This window comes from Triturus cristatus, chromosome 4_2, assembly GCF_964204655.1.
Source record: "Triturus cristatus chromosome 4_2, aTriCri1.1, whole genome shotgun sequence".
NCBI classification, from domain to species: domain Eukaryota; kingdom Metazoa; phylum Chordata; class Amphibia; order Caudata; family Salamandridae; genus Triturus; species Triturus cristatus.
The window spans coordinates 241,736,741-241,761,042 of NC_140586.1; the positions used below are offsets into that span (position 1 = coordinate 241,736,741).

At 49.8% G+C, this 24,302-nt stretch overlaps 1 protein-coding gene across 1 annotated transcript in view; it reads left to right on the forward strand.

The window, feature by feature from the left end:
- Nucleotides 1–24,302, forward strand: part of LOC146833537 (E3 ubiquitin-protein ligase TRIM39-like) — a 109,343-nt gene that overhangs the window by 33,571 nt on the left and 51,470 nt on the right. Inside the window, exon 3 of the mRNA XM_085601402.1 lies at nt 5,614–5,844. Within this exon, the coding sequence (XP_085457528.1) occupies nt 5,614–5,844 (231 nt within the window). The remainder of the gene's footprint in view (nt 1–5,613; nt 5,845–24,302) is intronic.

Here is a 24,302-nt window from a genome sequence, read left to right on the forward strand (position 1 = left end):
GGCATTAATCACCAAGCAATACTCCTGCTTGAGACCGCACGGAAGACGCGTCTCGCCAACGGGAGATTTAACAATGAAGACGCTCCTAACAAATCCCCAGGACCAGCAGCTTCTTAAGAGAATCAGAATCAGTGCGAGAAGCAACCTTACTAGCCCGCGTTCTCCATTCTGCTGTAACGCCAACTTACACAAAATATTCAGCGTCTTTACAAAGGCATTCTTCCATTATATCCGGCTCTTCCTGACGACACGTGCTGCTGTGTTTGCTGCGTCGGAAACCTCGGAATGCTGGGAAACGGAGTCTTTCCTCGTACTGCAGCTTCGTGATCAGCTGTCAGTGTACTCGGCTTCGATGCGCCCTGACAAAGCCCCAGCAGTGTCTTTCTTACCAGACAGCCTGCAGTCATCAGAAGTCGTGGGCGAGTTGAAGAGGAGGTGGACAACGTGTGATGTGAAGCCTGAAGAGCGCTTGTTCACAACGGAACAGGGCGCGTGCGCTTTTATGCCAGGACGTGATCTGAGCAGCACGTGGCACTGTGAAGGGAAATTAAAACTGAGGGATCCTTACCGTACCCTTTCTTGTTCTAAGTTGTTATCTGGTTTGCTGAGTAGCACTGGTGACTGGAGAAACAAGCATTGGCATAGCCAATAGGTCTCGCTTTTGGGATCTTCTAAGTATTTAGTTATCCAGCACAATATTCTTGGTGCAACAACAACTGTTGCATGGCTAAACACTTAAAAGGTCCCAAAGGCGAGACCTATTGGCTATGCCATTGCTTGTTTCAATATTATATACAAGCCATAGTTGCTGCTTATTTATCTTATGCAACTAACAACCATTGACAAAGCCGATAGTCCTGACTTGTAGGTATGATGTTAGTTGTTGTATCATATGTCTAGATGCAATGACAGAAACAACGAAATATAAGTCGGGCGGCACACTATGCTAAGCACAGATTTTTAGCTTATGTGTTTTTAAGCCACACAATTACATTGGCCACGTCCCTTTGAGAGACCCCCCAGTTTTTCTATCCCACTAAAAGCCGTGGCTGCAGGTGAAGAATGAGGGGCTTTGTGCGAGCTGTCTATTCAAAGTGCTTGTAAAAAGGGCAGTGGCAGGTGAGGTCTGTGAATATCTGACCCGAACTCTGTAAACGCCAGGACTAACATTTCAGAAGATGCTGCAAGTCCCAAACGAGGTGCATTTGGATCCAAATATTGGAATGCAAAGCTATCAAATTTCCCTTTCATGACTATTTCACCCAGTTCAGTTTTTTTGAAGTTACATGCATGGATTTCTAGTTCTATTAAACTCATTCTAAAGGTAGGACTACGAGTTCCAGAATTCAAAGGTAAAAACCGGGAAAAGAAAGAGGTGCATGCGCTTGAAACTTGAGAGCTCGGATATAGCAATGGGTTACGTCGTCGTCGGTGTTCTCAGTCCAAGGCTTGTCACCCGCTACCTTATCCACACGAGACCCGAGAGTGGGCCTGTTTGACAGTGTGCCTTGCTTCTACATAGTGCCCGTTTTCCTTTTTTGCCTCGGGTTGCTCTTTTCTCTCTCCATTGTGAAAGCTGCAGCTGCAGCTGCTAAGTTTGCTAATTTTGGCTCCCACACTCTTGCAGGCCAAACGCCGCCACAGGAAGTCGAGTGGGAGTTGGGGGTTTGGGGCCCGCTTGCCATTGGATTGAAACGAAAGGTCACTATCATACTCAACTGCCAACTAGTGTCTGATTGGTTCTTCTGTTTCCATAGCTACAGTGATAGGTCGTGGGATGGGTTGTCTTTAGTGTAATAAATCTTTGGTGAAAGGGAAACAAGCATTGGCCGCGCGCGCGAGACGCCATATGTGGTGGGGGAGGGGGAGAAGCGGGAGTTGTGTGCGCGCGTGGCCAAAGCTTGGAAAACAAGCATTGGCCGCGCGATGCGGGCGGAAAAAGTGAAAGCTCCAGATGGCGCCTCGGGTGCTGAAAGCTGCCGGCTGCGCGCGTGAACGCTCGCGTGAACGCAAGCGCTAGGCCGTGTGGCAGCACTTTCAAAACCCGTACACTAAATGTCTCAGCCAGACCAGCGCATGCGCTGCATCAGGCGAGACCTAAAAACTGGAACATTCCACGAACATAGAGATAGGACAAATACTCTGCACAGAATAGCATACATGACACTACTCACCAACACAGAAAACACAGATAAGGCACAAGAGGTAAGTAAATGCAACTTTTTTTTAGTTCTTCTAGGAGCTGCTGATTAATTAGTCTCTGGAACACATGAACATTTACCTCCCTGTGTTCAGCTGACCCTCTCTAAAAATGTGGACGTGCTACATTTTCGAAATTTGCTGAGGCGGATGGTAAAAAAAAAAAAAGACTGTCCCGGAAAATCTGGAACACATGGTCGCCCTATCTTAAGTGTGCAGATGGTGCCTGCCACCCTGGACTCAACGAGGTCCCTCGTTTGCATTCCTTTTCATCCCTAGACCCGCTCCTGAAGACTTCTCAAGGTTGGACTTTTTACAGATAGGTGTCCTTCAATTTGAACCTCTTCACCTTCACTGCCAAGTGGTCTCCGACCAGCATGCAACATGGCATGCAGTGAAGGGCTTGCAGCTCACACTGTGAAGCCATCCGACAGAGGCTGAAGATGAGATCTCAGAGCAAGGGGAGGAAGATTCACCCTACTGGAAGACCATGAACTGACAGGAAAGGCATGGAATCCAGGAGGATGCAGGTAAAGCTACTTTTTAGAACCATGGAAGGAGAGACACAGCTCTTCAATACTAGCTGCACCAGAGGGATGTGGGTGTGGAAATCCATAAGCACAGTTTCAATTAATGCACAGAATATCCAGATAAGGTTATTTATACAGAATATTTTTATCAAATAAAACACGCTAAAAAGCTACAAAACGAAAAATGGAGTTAAGTTTTTAAAAACTCTGCATCTGCTTATATACAATTTAGTGGGACCACCGCAGTATATGAGGAAAGCAAGCGCTGCTGGGCAGCGCCTCAGCATGTAGCCCTCAGCAGAACTGGGGTACAAGAGAGGTCAGACTGTGAATAAAGGTGGCTGGTCTGGTGATGAATGGGACTCCATCATTCTGACATTAGAATCCAAATCAGAGGAGCAACCAACATGAGATTAAAGGAGCTTAAACAATGCCCGCAACACTACTGCAAATTATTATAGCATGCTTCTCAGTCAGAGTTTGCATAAAGTTTGTTTTACCAGGGTAGGAAAAAATGTAAGAGGAAGTTTTTTGTCTAGAAGTAGAGTTAAGTCGAGGTAAGACCATTTCTATCACAAGCACTGACAATGCCCATAGGTGAGACTTACGAATGCACGGCCAAGCCAGACCTAGAAATCCATATACGTTAATGGCTACCGCCTCCTATCTGAGCTGCTGCCAGAGAAAAATGCCATAAATGATCTAGTTATCTGACATTTTAATTGCATTCCAATCTCGCATGTGTGTCTGCCGCTGAAAGTTCAAGCTCAGTCAGCTGGATAAATAAACAACATTTTCACAGCTGCGTGGGGACGAGCACTTTTTTTTTGTGGATGGACACAATCAAAACATGCCCAATCAAAACATGTGCGGTACCCCAGGTAAAAGCCTCTGGATTTGTACACTGGGACTATGGAGCACAGCAAAAGCGAGCACAATAGTATACATTTATACCCTTAATTGTTTTTTTAAATCATGATCCACCAAACTGGTTCATCAAAAATATCAGATAGTACACTAATTTGTAAAATTATTAGAAATCCATAATAGTAAGGAAAACGGAATACAAGAAATAAGTGGTGAAAAGTAGGAAAGGGTACAAACTAAAGCGTTGTTACCAGCAATAAATGTGCAAGAGTCATAAGACATGGAGAGAACTTTTGCAAAAAAAGCGAGCAGGCCAAAGTGGTTATATTCTTCCTTTGTTGCACCGTTTTTCGTAGCAGTAAATCTCATCTCTGTCAGCCTGGAACTTGAATAAAGGACACGCACGCTCTGTTTTTCTGCATTCAAAGAGCTGCATATTATAGATGAAAGGCTGTCAGAAACGTAAAATACTGCTTCGATTAGATCTTATGTTTTTCACAAAGCTTTTACAGCAGCATTTCTCTCAGCAGCCATCTGAGCCACCAGGACATCAATTTCCTTAAGTTGCCTACCTCGTACATTGCTTGATCAAGCAGGAAAATGGTGTTCGCTTACAAAAACAAGACAAGCCCGGCGGAGCGTGGCGCGCGCGCTTGGCGGGGGCGGGGGAGCGCATTCAGGCGGGGGAGCGGACCCTTTGAAGTAGGATGCCAAACGGATTGCATGGCGGCACGATGCACGTGATTGTGCGCGTGCTCGCCATGCAATCCGCTTTTGGGAGCCCCTTTACTAGAGTCTCGCTGAGTGATCGCTTACGCGATAGCCAGCGAGACCTAAAAATCTACGTTGGAAAGGAGTTAAAGAAAAAAAGTCTACTGCCAAAACAAAGCAGAATTTGAATTCTTAAGAAGAGAAGAAAAACCCCCTAAAAGCCCAACCAGTGTCTTTCTCTCCAGACCGCCTGCAGTCATCAGAAGTCACAACGGAAAAGCGCATGATTTTCTGCATGCACCCCATGAGATAGCCAGGCACACGATGGTCATCATTTTGTACGTGTGCCCTGAATGCCACAGTGAAAGCAGTTTTCAAGCTTATCATGCTGCCGGCTGGTGCACATGTGTGCTGTTAAGCCACTTTCTTGTTCTGAGTTGTTGTCTGGTTTGCTGAGTAGCTCCGCTATTTATTCCTCAAGGGAGGTCATGGAATAGCCGAGCTGTTAAGTAGGCGTTCTGGGAGGAAGACTAGAGGGCCAACCTAGCAAATAAGAACAGTTGGGGTATGAGAGGGTATTAGCGGTCCCTGGTCTTGCCATGCATGCTGTAGAGAATATGATAAGTCCCTGGTCCTGCCATGCATTTGTAAGTGTGATGTGGTGTGCCATTCCTAAGGAGTAAAGGGCATGTGTGTTGCACCCTAATGTTGTGTATCCTTCCTAAGGTGTTATGGATGTGTGTGTGTGTGTAGTAGTGGTGAATTGGATTTACCTGCTGATGTTTTGTGAGTTTAGTATTCATAGGATTGATTTATCTTTCCTTCCATCTTTTGTCCTTTTGATTGATGTTTAATGAGAACGGGTATTCATGGGACTAGTAGATTGTTTATTTACATTTTCAATTGTTTCTTTAAGGGAGGGAGCTGTGTTTTGTCTTGTACTGGTTGCTGTGCATTATCTTCATAGTTCCCTGCTGCTCAGCCAGTGTGTGTGAGGTCACAGAATGTTGACGAGTGCCTTGTTGGTGTGAATGTCAGTTGAACAGAGTGTGCTGAGCAGCAAGGATGTTGCTCCTGTTGGGGCGTTACCTGTAACTTGTAACTAAGCTGAATTAATCCATATCATATAACCTACAAGGATCTATCTTCATTCCAACAGAACCTACAGACCAGAAGAAAAGGACTTCTTCCGTATAGTTTGGCCTTTGGCTGACCCTCCTGACCTTCATCTCCCCCTTTGCTGGACCTTCACCCTAAGGATGACAATGCTCACAAAGCCTAATTAGTATGTATTTGCTGTTTACAGATCAAGTTGAAAGACGAAAAGGAGAAAATTACATATGACATTGAACAACTGCGCCAGCTCCTCAACAAAAACGAAAAGACACTGAACAAGAGACTTGAAGAGAGAGAGAAGAAAATTACCAGAGTAGAAAATGCAAATATAGCCAAACTGTCCAATCAAATCACCTCTCTCAATGTCCTGATAACTGAGATACAGAAGAAGTTTAAGGAGCCTGCATGGGAACTTCTGAAGGTGAGACACTGTTTAGTAAATACTATACAATAAAGACGTAACAGAGTCCTGTGGCATGTGCAGCATAACATGTATGAGGTGATCACTCAATCTCCAGACAGGGTGCATTCGTAGTGGCCTCTTCTATGCTGATAGAACCAACACAAGGCCCAGTTTAGAGCAACTCTCTGTATTCTAAGAGCCAAATACAATAACATTGCACAATGAAGTTGTGATTACAGTTACACCTTGCATGCAAATAATACATCGCAGTATGAGGCATAGCCTCCCTACAGAGTCGCATGAATGCCGTAAACTCAGCCCAAAATGTAGGTTATTTGTGCCTACTGCTTTGCCTGCAGAGCAGTAATTCATCACAACATAGGGCCCGATTCACAGAACTAACTTAAGACAAAATCCTAAACTTACTACCATTTTTGTATTCACAGAAGGCACTTACTCATTTTGGTATTCACAGATGGCACTTACTCATTTCGGTATTCACAGAAGTTAGGAGTCCTAACTTTAGGACTCCTAAATGCCTTCTGTGAATATCGAAAGTCTTAAAATTAGGATTTTTCTCAGTTTAGTAGCATTAAAGTTAGGACTCCTAACTTTAGGAGTCCTATATGCCTTCTGTGAATACCGAAAGTCTTAAAATTAGGATTTTTCTCAGTTTAGGAGTAGTAAAGTTAGGACTCCTAACTTTAGGACTCCTAAATGCCTTCTGTGAACACCTAAAGTCGTAAAGTTAGGAGTTTTCGCATTTTAGAAGTAGTAAAGTTAGGAGCCCTAACTTTACTGCTCCTAAACTGAGAAAAATCCTAATTTTAAGACTTTCAGTATTCACAGAAGGCATTTAGGAGTCCTAAAGTTGGGACTCCTAACTTCTGTGCATACCGAAATGAGTAAGTGCCTTCTGTGAATAACAAAATGAGTAAGTGCCTTCTGTGACTATCAAAATGGTAGTAAGTTTAGGATTTTGTCTTAAATTAGTTCTGTGAATCGGGGCCCCATACTCTTTAATCCTATCTACAGTGCTCCTGCATGATAATCATGGTGTCGATTCCGATCCTGTAAAACCCGGGTACGAATGGTCGTTTTTTCCGTCCGACTTGCACCCGGGAAAAACACCTTACAAACTCGCAAGTACGATTCACACAGAAATACCATTACCGCCCGAGTCGTAAAAAACACCGACCGGCAAAAAATTACATACAAATCTCTTTCTGGACGGCGCACACACGACGACGGACGGAGTCAGGCAGCGTTTCACGGACCAGCAAGTACGATTCGTGCCGACGTCACTCCGCACGCAGCAGTTTTTACGGGAGCCAAAAACTGCCGGGAAATTGAGGACGACGCGAACAAGGAGCCCCGGCACGCCACGGACAGCGATGGACCTCAACCTACTTGTCATCCCGGCCCTCATAGCCTACCACCTCGTATACAGAAACCGACGCAGACGCCGCAGAAGGGCAGAACAACCCCCAGGGGCAAAGGGGGGGGTGTGTGTGTGTGCAAGGGTCAGGAAACATAACCCACACCCCACAAATTACTAAAACATCATGCACAGTAATTACCACCATGGACTGGTCACTTCGGGGGGCGTGTCCACCAATCCCATGTCCCGCCACAACGGAAGTGGACGTGGACGCGTACCCGTCACCACCACAATGGTGGTACGGCACATACCACGCCCACCCCTACGTCACACCAACAATGGCGGTACGGCCTGTACCCACGTCCCAAAGGCATGGGTACGGGCCGCACCCCCAAAGTTGGGGTGCCCTAGGAGTACGGGTTCTACCCAGGCCAACAGCGCGTGTGTACGGCACATACCATGCCCACCCCTACGTCACACCAACTACGCCGGTACAGCTTGTACCCACGTCCCAAAGGCATGGGTACGGGCCGCACCCCCAAAGTTGGGGTGCCGTAGGGGTACGGGCCCCACCCAGGCCATCAGCACGTGGGTACGGCTCGTACCACGACAGTGGACAGATACATAGGGGTGTGTGCCTATCACTCCCAGCAGTGGCCAGACATATGAGGGGTGGGTGCCCATCACTCCCAGCAGTGCCCAGACATATGAGGGGTGGGTGCCCATCACTCCCAGCAGTGGCCAGACATATGAGGGGTGGGTGCCCATCACTCCCAGCAGTGCCCAGACAAATGAGGGGTGGGTGTAGAGAACCCCCAGCAGTGGACAGACGCATGGGGGTGGGTGCAGAGGACCCCCAGCAGTGGACAGAGACATGGGGGTGTGTACATCACCCTCCGATGAGCAAAACTCCATGGGTGCATGAAGGCATCCACAATGTGCGACAATGTTGAGAGTGCCATGACAACACATCACTGACAGCAATGTCCCACTCCCATGAGGATGGACATCCTTCCCCCACTGCATGACACACCACATGTGGGTGTGATGACAAATTACACATGCATACCCACCCCTGGCGGAGGCAGCACAATACACACACTGAGATCATGCCACAAGACTGCATCCTCATGTCAAACACCACTAAACTAAGAGAGCCAAAGGGAAAACACACTGTCACCCACATTCCAGGAATGATAGGAATGTACAGGTGCCGGGGCAGCCAACAAGTCGTTGCCTCCCATGGAAGTAAAAGGGTGGAGTACACACAGATACAATGCCCACAATTGTCAGGCAGGTGCCCAAATACCCTGCAGAACATGTAACACGTGTGTGAGGCAGGGAGTACACACATGCAAAGTGCGGAAAAGGGAAAATGTCCACATGAAGTCATGTCAATATACTCCATACACAAGTACAGTGTCCACCAAGGATGCCACAAACGATGCAGGTGGAGACATTGCAGAGCATGCATGGCCAAAGTCGAAGGGATGTGTCACACACCGAGGAAATGTTGACACAGCTCAGCACAACAATTGGGAAACACCCTGCAGGGAAGATGACAGGTGCCACAGAAGAAGGAACACACCTTGGGACAATGTCACCATGCAGTAAGAGCTAATATGACCTACGAATATATGCAGACACCTTGTGACGGCATGCAGATACCAGGGTCCACCCCATGAGCAGGACACAACAACATTTACCAGACACCCAACACATCATCACCACCCCTACTCAGCAAGCAGCAGCACCAGCAGCAATACCAGAAAAGAAATAGTGTGCAAACGCAAAAAATAACAACCACATTCAGCATCTCGAAGAAAAGTAGGTACCATTCAACAAGCCCATAGGCCACGCCAGATGCCAAGTCCCGGGGGGGACACGTTGGGACGCGTCTCCCCAAGCTCGCCTGCACAGTTCACTGTACCATATCATCCACAGAAGGGTGGGCATCATGTGGGGGGGAAGAACCAGGCACCGCAGGGACAGGAGGGGCACGGGTAGGTGTCGTGGGTGCAGGGACGGACGACTCCACCACAGGGGGTGGGGCAGCGCCAAAGGAGGAGGGCAGTATGGCGCTGCACACGGCCGCAAGCTCTTCCAGTGTCTCCCCTGCACCCGAAGGCACCACAAGCCCCAAGGAGGGGGGGGGTCGGAGGGATGGGTCGCAGTGCAACTGGGGGAGGGTGTGGACAGGGGGGGGGGAATCAACTACCCTGCCCAGGGAATCCCTCAAACGCTTGCGGGGTGGTGTCACACTGGGGCTGAGGGACGGACTGGCCATGAAGGACACTCTGTCCGACTGTTGGGCAAGAGAGCCAAGGGGAGTGGTATTGGAGGTAGTGGGTCGTGAGGAATGCGGACTCCTACTGTGACAGCGTGGCTGCTGTTTGCCCCCCGACCCAGTGCCTGTGCCTTCTCCCCCCTGTGTGTGCGTGACAGGAGGTGTGCGCTGGGCCTTCCCTGGTTGTGTGCTGCCTGTGTCCGGTGGGGTGCGTGCATGGGGACGTCTGGGTGTGCATGGGACAGGCATGGGAGTGGGAAGTGCGGATGGTGCCGGGGTATGGGGGGGACGGAGCGCTGCAGGAGACCCACCGCTGCCGTCAGTGACGAGTCCATGGACCTCAGCAACATCCGGTGGTCAGACATCGCTGATGACATGCCCTCCATGTACGACACCATCCGTGTCAGCAGTCTGGTGGGGCCATGGAGGACACGCAGCAGCGATGTCCGAGCACCCTGCAACTGGCGCTGAATGTCCACAGACTCTGCATTGACGGCAACAGGGGAGACAGGGGCAGGGGGTGCGGTGCCTGGCACGAAGGAGACATGTTTGGCGTACCACAAACTCCCCTCAGAACCCAGAACCCCTCATCCGACTAGCTAAGTGTCCCATTCGTTAGCCGAGGTTGAGCTCGGCGGTCCCAATGTATAGACAACCCAGAACAAGCGACTTACAACATTCTCAGGAATGGTGGGAATCAGACATACCTGTTCGTCATTCTTCTCAGATCAGTCCACAACAGAATAGACACAGACAAGGTAAAGTTGAAAGAGTTCATTCAATGAACCTCGCGTCCTAAGATGCAGGACTGTGGCTAACATAAGCAGACAAATGGTTAAGGTCAGAAGCATCAGCATTGTTGCAATATCCTTAGACAATGAAAGGAGCAATCATAAGAAACTGACAGTGGAAACAGCAACCTTCCTGTCGCCAGTAAACTAATAGTATCATTCGACTAATAGAAGGTCTCTAAGCTTGAACGGGGGACCCCCTACCGTACAGATCAGCTCAGTGGAATCACATCACAGGATCATCTAGTCCCATCTCCTGCTAAAGTCCTCCATCACAATGAAACTAAAACGTGCTGCACTGCAATATGGCAAGCACTCGTCTATCAGGTATCTGCAGCTGCGTGCATGTTATGGCTAAATAGTGGGACGATCAACCTGCACACAACAACATGTACCGTCTAGTCACCCAGACTGTGTGTGTACACAATGTACAGTACAAGCTCGCTGCTCACTGTGAAGGATGTCAATCAACAGACAGTCCTCATGTGAAGTAAACTCGAGTAGGCATTTCAAAAGTAATAACACGCAACTTCAGTGTCGCATGCAAAAGCAGCAAAATTGGCAAGATGGCTTACTAACAACTAACGCGGTGGTGCCAACTTAGCATTGTACATAGGGAGATAGCAATCGTCACTACACCCCCCCTTGTTCGTACCACTAACCACTAGGGGCGCAAATTCGAGAACGCAGAGTTCAGGTTTGATAGAACGGAACCAAGGGCATGAACTGGAAGTCCATAGAAGGGAAGCGAAAAAGTCAGAAAAGAAATGTCAATTATGAACGATGTTGAAGGGCAATTAACCATGTAAAAGGGGAAAAAATATCACATCGACGGATGCACCATGAAATGAGCAGGGCTAAAGTCAATCCATCAAGGTATAAGCACAATAAGTTGCAACAGCTTCCAAGAGGAAATCATCTGAACGTTCCGCAAAATTGTCTGCCATCCAGTTCAGCAGGGGGAAAGAACACACGTGTTCCTCAACAATCGGGCATCCAGCACAATTTGTGGACAACAGGTGGGGACATCAAGATAACTTCTGGATAAGAATTCATTTGCAGCCATTCCGATGTCCCAATTGCCTAGGACTCCCATGTGCAGCAGCACAGGCCATGATCCTGACGCCAGAACAGTCCAACTCATGAGCCACTAGGGGGCTCATCAGTCGATCAAAATCTGGGTCAGGAGACACCGAGTTACACAGGCACAAATCCAGAGCCCATTCGAATGGACAATCTAGGCAATGAAAGACAGGTTGCACGCAGGTAAAGAAGGGAAACCGGAAGGACAATCCATAGGCACTGCTTAAGGTCGCCAGCGGCAGAGTGCCGTAGAATTCAAGCATCTTGTTCCAAAGATGGAGCAGCCGGTGCATGCTGTCTTGTAACGCAATTTGTGAAGCCACAGCGTAGTACGCAGATCAATTATGGCACCCCAGCTACGAGGGCGAGAAGCAAAGGGACACCTCCGAAGACGCTAGACAAAATCGAATGATGAAATGCGGGGATCACACCAAACAGAGTTTGGAAGGAGGTCACGAGGCCGGAACCCACAATGTAGAAAAAAACAGCCAGGCCACCTGTTGACGAGGCTTGAAAGATAGTCTGAATCAGAGTCCAAAATATGTAGTGGGAGATCAGTGTTAAAAAGCGCTTGCACCTCTGTGCGCGTGTGAGCTACGTGAAGGACAAATGTTTCTCGGGATGAAGTCAACACGACTTGTTTTTGAGACAATGGAGCCCTTATTCTGCTCATCTTGTTGAACTCTGCTTTCAAGGTTGGAATGGAAGGCCAGATGGATACATCCAGCCGGCCATGCGGGGGTGGGAAAAGGACGTAATGACAGAAAACCACTCGTAGTGATTGTGAGAAGTTGGCCTGGTATATGCTGTTCACTAGTTAAAGTGACCACCTTGTACCATGCCAAGCAACTCTTATGGTGTGGTTGTAAGTCAACCTTTTCGGACTAGCTGCCCTAGTGGTAGCGTAGGCTAAGCAGTCTTTGAGGCTAAACTCGTTAAAGCGTGTTAAGCAAGCTGTTTTACCATATGTAACCCCCTTTTATACCAATGAAAGGACACCACACAGATATATATTCAAAATATATATGTATTTATTACTCAAAGTATCCCCTAGACTCTTTATGAGCACAGGAGCACAAATCGTTAAACAAGAAAGTATTACAATATACAGAAGTTGCACTTTATATGGATAGGCCCTAGTGGCCGATCAAACCATATACTAAAATAGTGGTATAAGTACCACGAACAGGAAAGGGAAAAGGCCTAGGGCCTCTAGAATCGCTGGGCCTACAAGGAGCTAACTTCAGTTAGTGACCAGGAGGTCCACGGGTCGCGTGTGCAGTGAGGAAAGTTACACGCGGGCTCCCATAGGTTTTCAATGGGTGCGTAAAAGTTCAAAAGTTACTGCTAGAAGGTTCTTCTGGATGGACTACGAACTTAAGACTTAAAACACAGACACTAGAGATGTTTCTCTACACTTGGGCACCGGAGTGCCAGCTTTACCTCACCCACAGGAAGCGGGTGCATAGGTCTCGAAGTGCGTCGGGTTTCGTCTATCGATTCAATGGAGCCTGATGACAAAGATGCTGCAGGCGGCCGGTCCAGAAGAGATGCGGTGGATCCAAGGGTGGATCGGAGTTGTAGAAGACCTGAAAGCAGAGGGGACAGTGTTCACAGTCACTAGCCAGTGACCGGCGTGGCACCAGATAGGTACCAGGCGATGTCGGGTGCAAACAGGTGATGAGATGTAGCTTGTCTCCGCAGCCACGTGGTCCCTGAAGGTCGACGACGTCCAGGAGTCGGTTCACGAGCTGTCCCACGCAGGCTCTCGCTGTCGGCGGTGTTGGCGACTCGAAGGAAGCAAACAAGCCTTGGCAAAGGCAGGAGTCGTGAAGAATGAAGAAAGCTGATTACTCTGACCAGCAAGGTCAGAGGGGCTGCTCCTTTGGAGGGAAGCAGGGGCCAGTCTGGAGCAACCAGACCAGTGTCGTAGTTTTCAAGGTTCGTCGCCAAAATGGCCACTAGCCAACGGGCCAGGGACCGGGCAGGCGCGTCGAGATGCAAAGTGCAGAGGGGCCCCACGCAGATCGTGGAGATGCTGGAGGGCTCACCTTTGGTGCAGATGCTGCTCGGGTGTTGGGCTTCTCAGGACCCAAAGCACAACTTGGAGGGAGCCTCTGTTGTCGCGCTTGCAGCTTGTCGTGGGTCTTTCAAGATGGCTGGCTCCACGTGTCTCGGTGCCTCCATGGGTTCCTTCTTTGCAGGGACTGTGGATCGGGCTGTGAGAGGTCTGGAGGTCCAGGTCTTGTCGGCCTCTGGGCTCGGGCTCCGGCAGGAGGCGGCGGCAAAGCAGACGTCGAGTAGCTGGTTGGTGCTTGCGTTAGCAAGATGGTCACTCCCTGACCATAGGGGAGATTTCCTTCTGTCCTCTGTGCAGCAGAGCGTCGAAGTTCCCGTCTTCTTCTTTGTAGTAAGTTGATTCCAGGATGTCTGAAGTCTTAGGACACAGCTCCTACCTTTAAGCGGATTCTAGGGGCCGGACTACCTGCTAGGTCCCTCCCTAAGGGTGGGACCAGGAAGGGGGTGGTTACACCTCCAATCCTTTGTTCAGCTCGCCCCAGGTCTGGGGCTGGTGTGCCCCAGGACCGGTTTGAACTGGCATATGCACCGAGGCTCCTTGTGAGCCTCAGGCATGTCTGATTTCATTCAAGCCCTACCTGACCAATACACAAAATCCTGTCTGGGGTGGTGTACGCACCTCCCCTGGCAGGAAACCCTTTGTCCACGTCTCCCAAGCTGGAAGGACTCCCAGCAGCAGGAGGGCAGACTTGTGTCTGTGGTGGCAGCGTCCATTTTGTGGAGCTGAGGCTATGTCTGATTTTACCCGGGTTTCAGGTACTGTACATGTCGTGTCCCTCTAGAAGGGTGGAATGCTAACCCCGTCGCCAGAATTGGCGAGGGGTTAGTATTCCAATTCGTATGACACCTTACTCGACATGTTTTGATAAAGCCAAACCAAAGATAGCATTTAACCGCGAGGTTCATAATGCACTTAAGAGTATATGGTATGACGATATCTGGAAACGGTAGAAGGAAGTTGTTCCGACCACTGCAGACAGGCTCAGCTCATGCCAGAGCACCATCTCACATGGAACCAAGCACTCTGCCTTCAGGATTGTTAAGGCCTGCCATAGGAATGACTTATAGGTTACCATGTGTCCCTTTTAAGGTTAGGTATAGGTATACTACACCTAAGTAAGAGGTGGTTTCACCAACTTACCCCAGCTGAGTGATCAGCCAGTTGTGTCAAATTGCTAGGCCAGGCCAGGGGTGGCATAATACATGCTTCAGCCCCTGGTAGGCCTTAGATACACCAATGCCCTGGGTACCTAGTGTACACTGGTACAGGGGCTCACAGGGTGATCCAATTCCAATTGGTTATGCACCTAGGGTACATGGAGTCCATTTTAAAGAGAGAGCAGATAGGCTGAGATCCTGAATGGCAGGATCTCAGGCCAACTATGTCGAAAAACCAGCTAGACACTAGGCAAAAAATTGGGGGTAACCATAGTCAGATATCCACCTTCCTACAGTGATACAGTCACGATGTCAGGAATTCCCGGAAGCATCCCACAGCAAGCTTCATCATTGAAAAGCACATAATTACCGTTAGCAAGCAGCGTACAAGACGGGGTCATGTACGGCACACGAATCCCTTTCAGAATACAAGCTACATCATGAGCGTGCATGTGACAAGCACCATGCAATTGAATGTGCCTACACACCACAGAATGATCCGGAGTGGAAGTGCACCCTTCACCTCTTAAATACACCTCCTTGCCGTCTCTCACGCACCTGTTGTCGCCTAGCACGGACACCAGGGACCCGAGCAACTGGGAGGGCGGTGATGAGAATGGAGGGTGCGGCGAGAGATGGAGTGCTGCTTTCAGCTCTGGGAGCAGCCTCCGCCCCCTCTGGGAGCTCAGCCTCAGACCCGTCAGCGTCATAGTTGGTGTTGGGACTGGACAGGTCCTCCGCCTGACTCCCCTCGGCCTCCGTGCCACTTGTTGCGCCAGACTCCCCAGCACTGGTGGCCCCGGTGCTGGATACCTCCCCCACGCCCGTGCCAGTGTCTCCCTCGGTTTCCCCCGACGATGCTGTGGTCAAGGTGAAGAGACAGAAAATGATCAGACACCTGTATACATATGACACATGAGTCGAAACTACATAGGACACAGCGCATAGCATGAACAACAACATGAGTGACATCTACAATACTACAAACATATGTAGGCCCTGCACCACACAGTTGGTTTACCCACCATGCCACTGGAAAACAATGGGGAGCATGACACAACAGCAAATTACTTGATCTAAATCGATACAGAGGAACTACTCTCTGGGGACAGTCGAGCACTGCATCACTGGCATGGCACAGTCACCTACACCCGCAACTGTCCCCCGATGCCAGGGACACGGATAATGACACCTGACATGTAACTACCGGCGTTGCACGATGTGACTATGTCATGTGTGTGTCATGTAATCCCATGAGCTTGCTGTAGTTGTTCCGTGACATGCATCTGCAGTTGCTGCATCCAACATGTGTGTGCGTGTCGATGGGCATGGCACACTATTACGCACACCAGGCCACATGTGGAATCAGACGTAACGGGTGTATGTATGCATCGCACATGGACTTGCGAGACAAGGACATATCTGCATAGTCTCAATATATGTGTCATCATTCCTGACATGTACCCCTTCATGGCAAGGTGTGTGGACTGTCCTATTTCAAGGACATGTGACCTATGCCTCTAGTGTCCCGCAACCGGTCTGTGTGATAATACATCCTTCTTATGCACATATGTGGATGTCTGTCACTCCTGTAATGCGTCAGCCTCTTCACTTACACTGGCCCACAGCTAGTTCCATGGCATGTCATGTTGACCTTGCGCACCCACGTGTGTAGCTGACTGTTGTTAGGGGTGTTACCTGGCTGGCATACGTGTCCTGGATGCATTGCACAGTACAGACTCTGTATGTAGCATATGTGTAGTAGCTGTTGAACATGTGCTCAGTCCATTGACAGTGGTGTAGTGCTGTACTCAATCTTCGTTATTCCTTCCAAATTTCTGCAGGGCACCGCCTCTCCCCCGACCAATGCCATACTTGGCTGCCATGAGGGAACGTGACTGTATACGCCGCTACCGCTTCTCCCAACCGTTGATTGACAACTTGAACACAAGGCTCGAGCCACACCTCCAACCGCTACACAGGTATCCTACTGCACTGACCCCCAAGATGAAGGTGATGGCAGCCCTACATTTCTTTGCCACGGGTACGTTTCAATTGACCATAGCTGATGTAGGTGGCATGTCCCAGACCATGTTCAGCCGTTTCCTGCATGATGTGTTAGAGGCCATGTTGTTACACCTGGATGAATTCATAACTTTTCCAACTCGTGAGCAGTTGACAGGTGTCAAGGGTGAGTTCTATGCCCTGGGAGGGATGCCCCATGTCATTGGGGTCATTGATGGGACACATGTGGCTTTGGTGCCACCACACGCACAGGAGGTAGCCTTCCGTAACCGCAAGCATTACCACTCCATCAATGCCCTTGTGGTATGTCTTGCTAACATGATGATATCCCATGTCTCTGCCCGATTTCCAGGATCAGCGCACGATGCCTACATCATGAGGCGTAGTAGGGTGCCTGAAATGATGCTGCAGCTGCGCAACGAATGTGCATGTCTTGTTGGTGGGTATACTCTGTTAGTCCTGTATTTAGCGGTTTCTTCATATCTTACTGCTTCTCCTGACCCACTTCTGTCCATGATGTTTCCATGTAGGGGACGCTGGCTATCCCAACATGCCATGGCTGATGACGCATCTCCTCAACCCCAGAACAGCCGCAGAACACCGGTACAACGACACCCATTGGCAGACGAGGTGCGTGATTGAGAGGACGTTTGGCCTCCTGAAGAGCAGATTCCGGTGCCTCCACACGACCGGCGGCGCCCTCCCATATGCCCTGGTGAAGGTCTGCAAAACCTTCCCTGTGTGCTGCATGCTGCACAACATGGCAGTGGAGAAGGCCGTGCCACTCATCCTGGATCCTGATGAGCAAGATCCTCCACCCGTGGAGGATGAAGGGCTTGGGCACGGGGCAAGTGACGATGAGGATGAGGATGAGGACATCCGAAGTCAGCTTATCCGCAACTTCTTCTCATGATGGTGAGTCCCTGTGTCTGAGTGTGCACGCTTAGAGCCTTGTGTGGCATGTGTTGCAATGTGTGTGTTGAGCTGACTGTGTGCCAAGTGACTTGGAGGTGTGTTCTGATGTGTCATACAAGTGATAATGTCATTCCCCATATTTGTGCAGGAACACAAAATTCATTATTACCATGGTGACAACATCAATCCTGTAGAGTGCATGTACATGTCTGCGGATTACTAGCTCCTCGCTGACTTGTTGTGTGTCTGTCCTCCCCAGGTTCCTGCGGCTGTCGTCTGCTCATGTCATCATTGCACTCCTGCTATTCCTCATGAGTATTGCAACGTGTGCTGGATCAGAGTTACATGCACAGAGATGGTGAAAAGTCATTTTGGGTAAGGAGTGCAGCAAGGCGTTTTGTGGGTGGTGCGTGTTTGTGATATGTGGGGACTGCTCCTGTGCATGTTGTGTTACCATGCATACATGTCGACTCACCATGGGCCACGTGACGTCTTGCATGGCTCCCATGAATTGATAGTCACCCTTCCTGACAGTCATCTGTCATGGATTGTGGATTCTGATGAAGGCATCAATGTGTGTATAACGTCCTTCAGGAACATACGGGATGGTCATGGTGGACATCCCCATATGAGGCTCAATGTGGAATTGTAGACTCTCCGTGTGCAGCAAGGGGTGTGAGGCTCAACCCCTTCACTTGTGTGCCAGCTCAGTAGGATTTACCACATCTGTGTGTTGCAGGGGGTGTCCAGTGTAGGTCACACATGTTCAGCCGAATGACCTGTGATTCTGTTCCAATGGATGCAATTCCATTAGTGTGAGGATGAGTAATAAAGGTGTTCGTCATACTCCAAGGTGCCTCGTCTCTGTCAATGCAGGTCTCTTGCCACTTGGCATGCGGCATCTCTGGCATACTTGCTGTAGATAATGCATAGGAGTCCATGTGTAGTTTTTGGCGACATGCATGCAGTTGATCATGGATTAGGCTCCCTATTGGGCATGTAGTACATGGTCGTGTATGTTTTTTGGCGAGGTCAACCACACAATGGGCCATCACCAGTTGCTGAGGGTGTGTCTCCAGTGCGCAGGTCGACCTTCAGTTTCCTGATCCGGTGTAATGGTTCTTTGGTGATTGTGCATGCATTGTCTGTGGGTGTGCCATGTGACACTGGACACTCCTCACTTTACACACGCGCCTGTTGCAGTTGTCCTTCTGACATCCTAGTCTTTGTGTGCAAAATGGGCCATTTGGCAGGGATCTGGCGCCTGCTACTGCAGGCCCTGCACAAGCACCCAGTGGCCACACACACAAGATGGTGTGCATCATGTTTGGCTCGCTCACATATGCCATGCTAGTCCACTGCATCTGTACCTCATGCTGCAACGCCCTCTGCATCATGCACATGATCCACAGATAGATCCACTCCAAGTTACGACAGACCATCCCCCAGGTCCATGACAACATCCATCTCATATACTGCCCTGCTCTCTACGGAGCAAGTACATCCAAACTCCAAGGACACTGGTCCACTTCCAGGGGGCATCTGCACACCTCAGCTTCTACACCCTGCGCCCCAGCCACCTCACCGTCCACCATAGATAGCTGCAATGGATCGCTGTCTGCTGCAGGATGTCCTCCACACACCCCACCCACACTCAGTAGACACTCCACAAACCCGACCCCACACCAACCTTGTACGTCTGTCATCCTAGATCCCGTTGGTCCATCTCCGTGCATCCAACCTTGCCCTGGCCACCGTTCTTCACATCCACCGTACTCCAGCATACAGGACATAGTTCTCCCACCTGGCCACAAATACCTGGGACTCCCTCCCCGGGTACCTCCACATGGGCCATGGCCTCTACGCCTTGATGATGATCTCCCAAATAGGTCTGTCCGCACAGTTTAGCAAGCACCCCCTCAGCAGCCAGAGGCCATCACAGGTGAGTGTTGTGCTCCATGCCTACATTGAATGATACTTGTGACCCATGTGTGTCCTGTACCAAACTCTGTCCCCAGGGGATGGATGGCTGGAGTTGGTTCAACACTCAGGCATAGTTGGACATTTCCACACACATATGTCGTAGAATAATGCAAAATGACAGCAACATCTCATGTGCCGAACAATGTGAATTTATTTTTGGTGGGGTGAGTCTTTTGGTAGATGTGCTAAGGGGCTCTACCGGGGGAATAGAATCCAAAGTTCACTGGGGGAGATGGCATCCTTGGCATTGGAAGCCATCAGAGTCCAGACCACAGTGTTGGTCATCATTGGTCAGACTGTGACCAGCAAGTCCATGTGGCAGAGAATGTCATTGGGTGAGGTGCTGCTGTTGCGCCAGAGGGCCAGGTGCCAGGCCAGGTGACCTGGGAGATGGGGATGGTCCGCTGACTCTCACGGTCTTTTACGTGGACGACCCACTTTCCTCCGGGGACCCTCAGATGCAGGCCTTGACAATGCTAGGGACGCTCCGTCAGATGAATCCTCCTCCTCCTCCCTCCCTGTGTCTGGTGCTGGTCTACGCCTGGTGGCACAGGGAGGGTTTGGCAGACTTTGGGCGATCTGACGGAGTGATTGGCTCACGTCCCTTTGCACCGCCAGGAGCTCAGCCAGTCTTGCCTCCATCCGTCCTTGGTGTTGTTGATGACTGGCATGATGCTCGACCTGCAGGTTCTTTATCTCATCGAGGGTCCCCTGCATTCCGGAAAGTCTGGACACGACCTGGTCCATGCCTCTGGTGTCACGCCGGTATGAGTCCAGGATGTTGCGTATGTGTGACATACCGGGGTCCTGAGCTGGCTGGTCAGGTTCGCGCCTCCGCCTGCCTCCACTCCCACCACCCCTGCCCACACGAGTCTGGCCTGCCGTTGTGGGCACATCGGGTCTACGGGACCCCAGAGGGATGGCATTGGCAGGGTTGTCTGCCTCCTCCTGGGTGCCCGCAGAACCTTGTCCCTCCTGGTCAGACTGGCTGTGTTGTTCAGTGCGAGCAGGGATCCTGGGTGTGTCCTGGGATGTGGCGGGAATGGGGGTGGTGGTTGGCACAGATGTACCTGACGCAGGTGCTGCAGGTGCTTGTACACCAGAGGGGCCAGGTTGGTCGGGGTCATCCACGGAGTGGTGAGAGTCGTCGCTGCCGGTGGGATCCTCTTCACGCGGTGCCTGGGACTGTGATTCTTCCCCCCCAGTGTTGGGGGGAGATCGTTGACGTTGCCCTGTGTGTGAGAGAGAGAGACAATGTTAATGCTGTTTCATACCACATCCATGTTTCATACATATTCAAGTTGACACAGTTCCCCCAGGTAGTTGGATGTCCCTAGCATTCCTCTCAGTGTCCACTTGGGGATGGGTATGTTGCGGGGGACAGATTGGGATGTTCTCCTGAGTGTGTGACCTGTAGATAGTTGGCTCTGATCAGGCGCGCAACACCCATTGGGCTCACAGGGCTTCAGCCCCCACCCCCCCCCGTCATGTGTGTCAGCCCGGCTGAGACAGCCTCGCGGGCTGGCGTCCGTCTAATTGCAGCCGGACCCGAGTACTTCACAGGTCTTTGGAAGACCATTTACTCGTTAATGAAGCTTTTGTTGTGTTTTCACCCCTTCTTACAGCCACTCTGCCTATGGCTGGAAGATTTAACACCCCCCCCACGAAATCTTTTTCTGCCCCCCCCCGGAAATTGGCTCTAGTTGCCCGCCTGGCCCTGATGCTTACTTGGCTCCGGATTGGTCTTGTTGTGTCACATGTCCATTGTGGGAGTGGGTGTATCCGTTGCCTGCCCCGGGGGTGTGTGCTTGTGTTGGGGGGGGGGGGGGGGGTGACCGGGCGTGCTGTTGTGTGTAGTGTGAGTTGTAATTGGGTCTCCCAGGTGATGTGTGTGTCCCCTCATGGTGTATGCTGGCATGACAGTGTGTGTGAGTTCCTGTGTTAGATACCTGTGCTTGTGGAGTTGGTGTTTGAGTGTACAGTGGTCCCAGGAGGGCCTTGTGCTGCATACAGCAGGGCCCAGTGTCAGCGACCTTGTTAGTAGTTTGCCAGTCCCTGTGCATTGTGCATGGGTATGTCCCTATGCCATATGGGCTGAGGACATTGTTGTCTGCGTCTCATTTTCACAATGTGTTGTGTGGGGCCCACCCTCCCGGACATCCAGTCTTGTGTTTGTGGTTGTTGTAGCCTTGGACATGGCCTTGCCTTGATTTGTGAAGGGTGAATGGTGACGTTCGTGGCATGGGCGTGGTTATTGAGTGTGGTTGTGTGCGGTGAGTGCTTGGGGGTAGGTGCGTGCATTTGTTGTTGTTGGGGTGTGGATGCCATTCCCCCCATGTTACGTGAGTTGTTTGTGTACTCACCAGGCTCTGCGACTCCTTCCACTCCGTGTAGTCCCACTGGCGGTAGCATGGCCATCACCTTCTCCTCCCAGGGATGGTAGTGTACGGGGTCTGCGGGGCGGCCCACCTCCAGTGATGTTGGTCTGGGCATGTTCTTCATTCATCTTCCTCTTGACCGCCCTGCGCAGATCGTACCACCTGGCTTGGCATTCATGCCTGGTCCTTCAAACGGGCGCAACAGCATTCACCTTGTCGACGATCCTCTGTCACATGGCAGATTTTTCAGATATGCTGGTCTGTCTGACCATTGTTCCAAACAGCTGTCGCTCGACTCTGATGACTTCGTTGACAAGGAGCTCCAGCTCCGCCGTAGTGAACTTTGGATTCTTGTCTGTGGGCATGGTGTGGGGTGTGGGTGGTTGTGGGTGTGTAGGTGTGAATGTGTGTGTGTGTGAATGTGAAGAGGGGGATGTTTGTGGGGGAGGTTGTGTGAAGGTGTGTGAGTGGAGGTGTAGCGAAGGTATGAGTTATGTGGGGTGGTTTGTGTGTGGGCTCTGTCCGCAGTAGGTCTGTTGCAAAGGCTCATGGTTTGTGTGTGTGGGCCCTTTTTATTGGTCAATTTTTGGGTGTGACTGTGTTTGAATTTTGGTGGGTGTGTTATAAGAGGTGGTTGTGTTTGGGGCCTCTGTTGGCCAGTTTGGATGTGGCAGGTCAGTCATTGAGTTATATTTTGTCGTGTAGACGTGTTTTGTGTTTTTGTGCGAGTCGCTTTGACCCTCCTTGTGCTGTTTTACACTGTCCTGGTTCTGTATGTGTCTTTTTCGTGTAGGTACGATCCGTACATACGCGATGCTGGGTGAGGGTGATGGGGTACGGTGTTGGTGTGCGGCGCGTACATGCGATGGGGGGGCTGGGGGCACAGTGCGTACATGCGGTGTTGGTGTGCGGTGCGTAAATGCGGTGGGGGGGCTGGGGGTACAGTGCGTACATGCGGGGCTGGGGTACAGTGCGGAGAGGGTGGTGTACGGTGCTGACATATTTGGGGGTGGGGGGGCTGTACGGCTCGTACACAGGCATGAGTTTACCCGTGTACATGTGTGCTCCTGCGTTGGCTCCGTACGGGCCTTTTTACGTGCGATTGTGTATTCGGACGGACGGTCGGGATCGTACTTGCGCGCTCGGAATTGTGTTTTACGATTTGTACGTGAGACTGTCCGGCTCACTTTCGTACACTTTTCCCGACGATATTCGGACGTGAAAACTTTCCGACGCACTCTCGTAGACTTTTCCCGACGCTATTCGTAGATATTTTTCACGAACGAATCGTACTTGGCCGTTTGTACGGTGCTTCTACGACTCGTACGTAAAAAAATACGGATACGAGTCGTACGCAAATTATTTTTAACGGATCGGAATCGACACCTATGTGTTCATAATCTACAGGCAAGTTCATGTTATAGTATCCTGTGCATGCTAACACATGGGAGTGAAGAAAGGGGTACCTGAAATGCATAGAGAAGGGTACATGGGCGGTATAGAGAGGAGAATAGGGTTGTTTTTCAGAATATCACAGACATAAATATCGTGCTCCAAAATGCTGCTGCGAAAATACTGATTACCATTCAAAATGTTGTCATGGTAAGCATTTGCTTGTAAGTTTATAAATATAGATTCACTATTCTTAACTGCACAGCTGCGCACACATATGTTGTCAAGATATAAATACAAAGAGTTAAATATAGCAAGTGTATACTTTCCTATATATAATGACCTTGACAATATTTTTGTAGTCGATATGTTTGTGACCTTATTTTTCCCATGATTTTCTGGCATTGCACCGTACATGGCGTTAAGTATGTTACTTGGAGTCTGACACTCGTGTCTGCACCCACACGAACTGTGCTCTCAGTGGGTGATGACACTTAAAAACTTTGTAGAATGTTTTTTTTATGGATGGAAACCTTTCAAAAACATAAAATTGTGAGGAATTCTTAGTGCGCTTTGTCATTTGACTCTGTTTAAAATATCACAAACCGTGCTGCGTTATTATTTATTTTACATTTTTATAGATCGCTACTTAACCAGATGGCGAAAGGAGTCGGCACGGAGAACATATAAAACAGTTAACATAACCCTATAATACCGGACAAGATCAGTAGTCTATGCAGTACAAAGAACAGGAAAACATATCAAATCCAACATCCGGTGTTAAAAAGGATTTATACTTAGCTCGGGGATAAAAAGTTATATGTCGATTACATTGCCACTTGGGTTGTTGAATTACAGAACACGAGTGGCCCAAAAAAACAAGCATTGAAAATGCAATAGGTCTCGCCTCTGGTTAAGTTAAAGCCATTTGCTTTGCTAATGGTATTGTATAGCAAAGCAAATGGCTTTAACTTAATGAAAGGCGAGACATATTGCATTTTTTT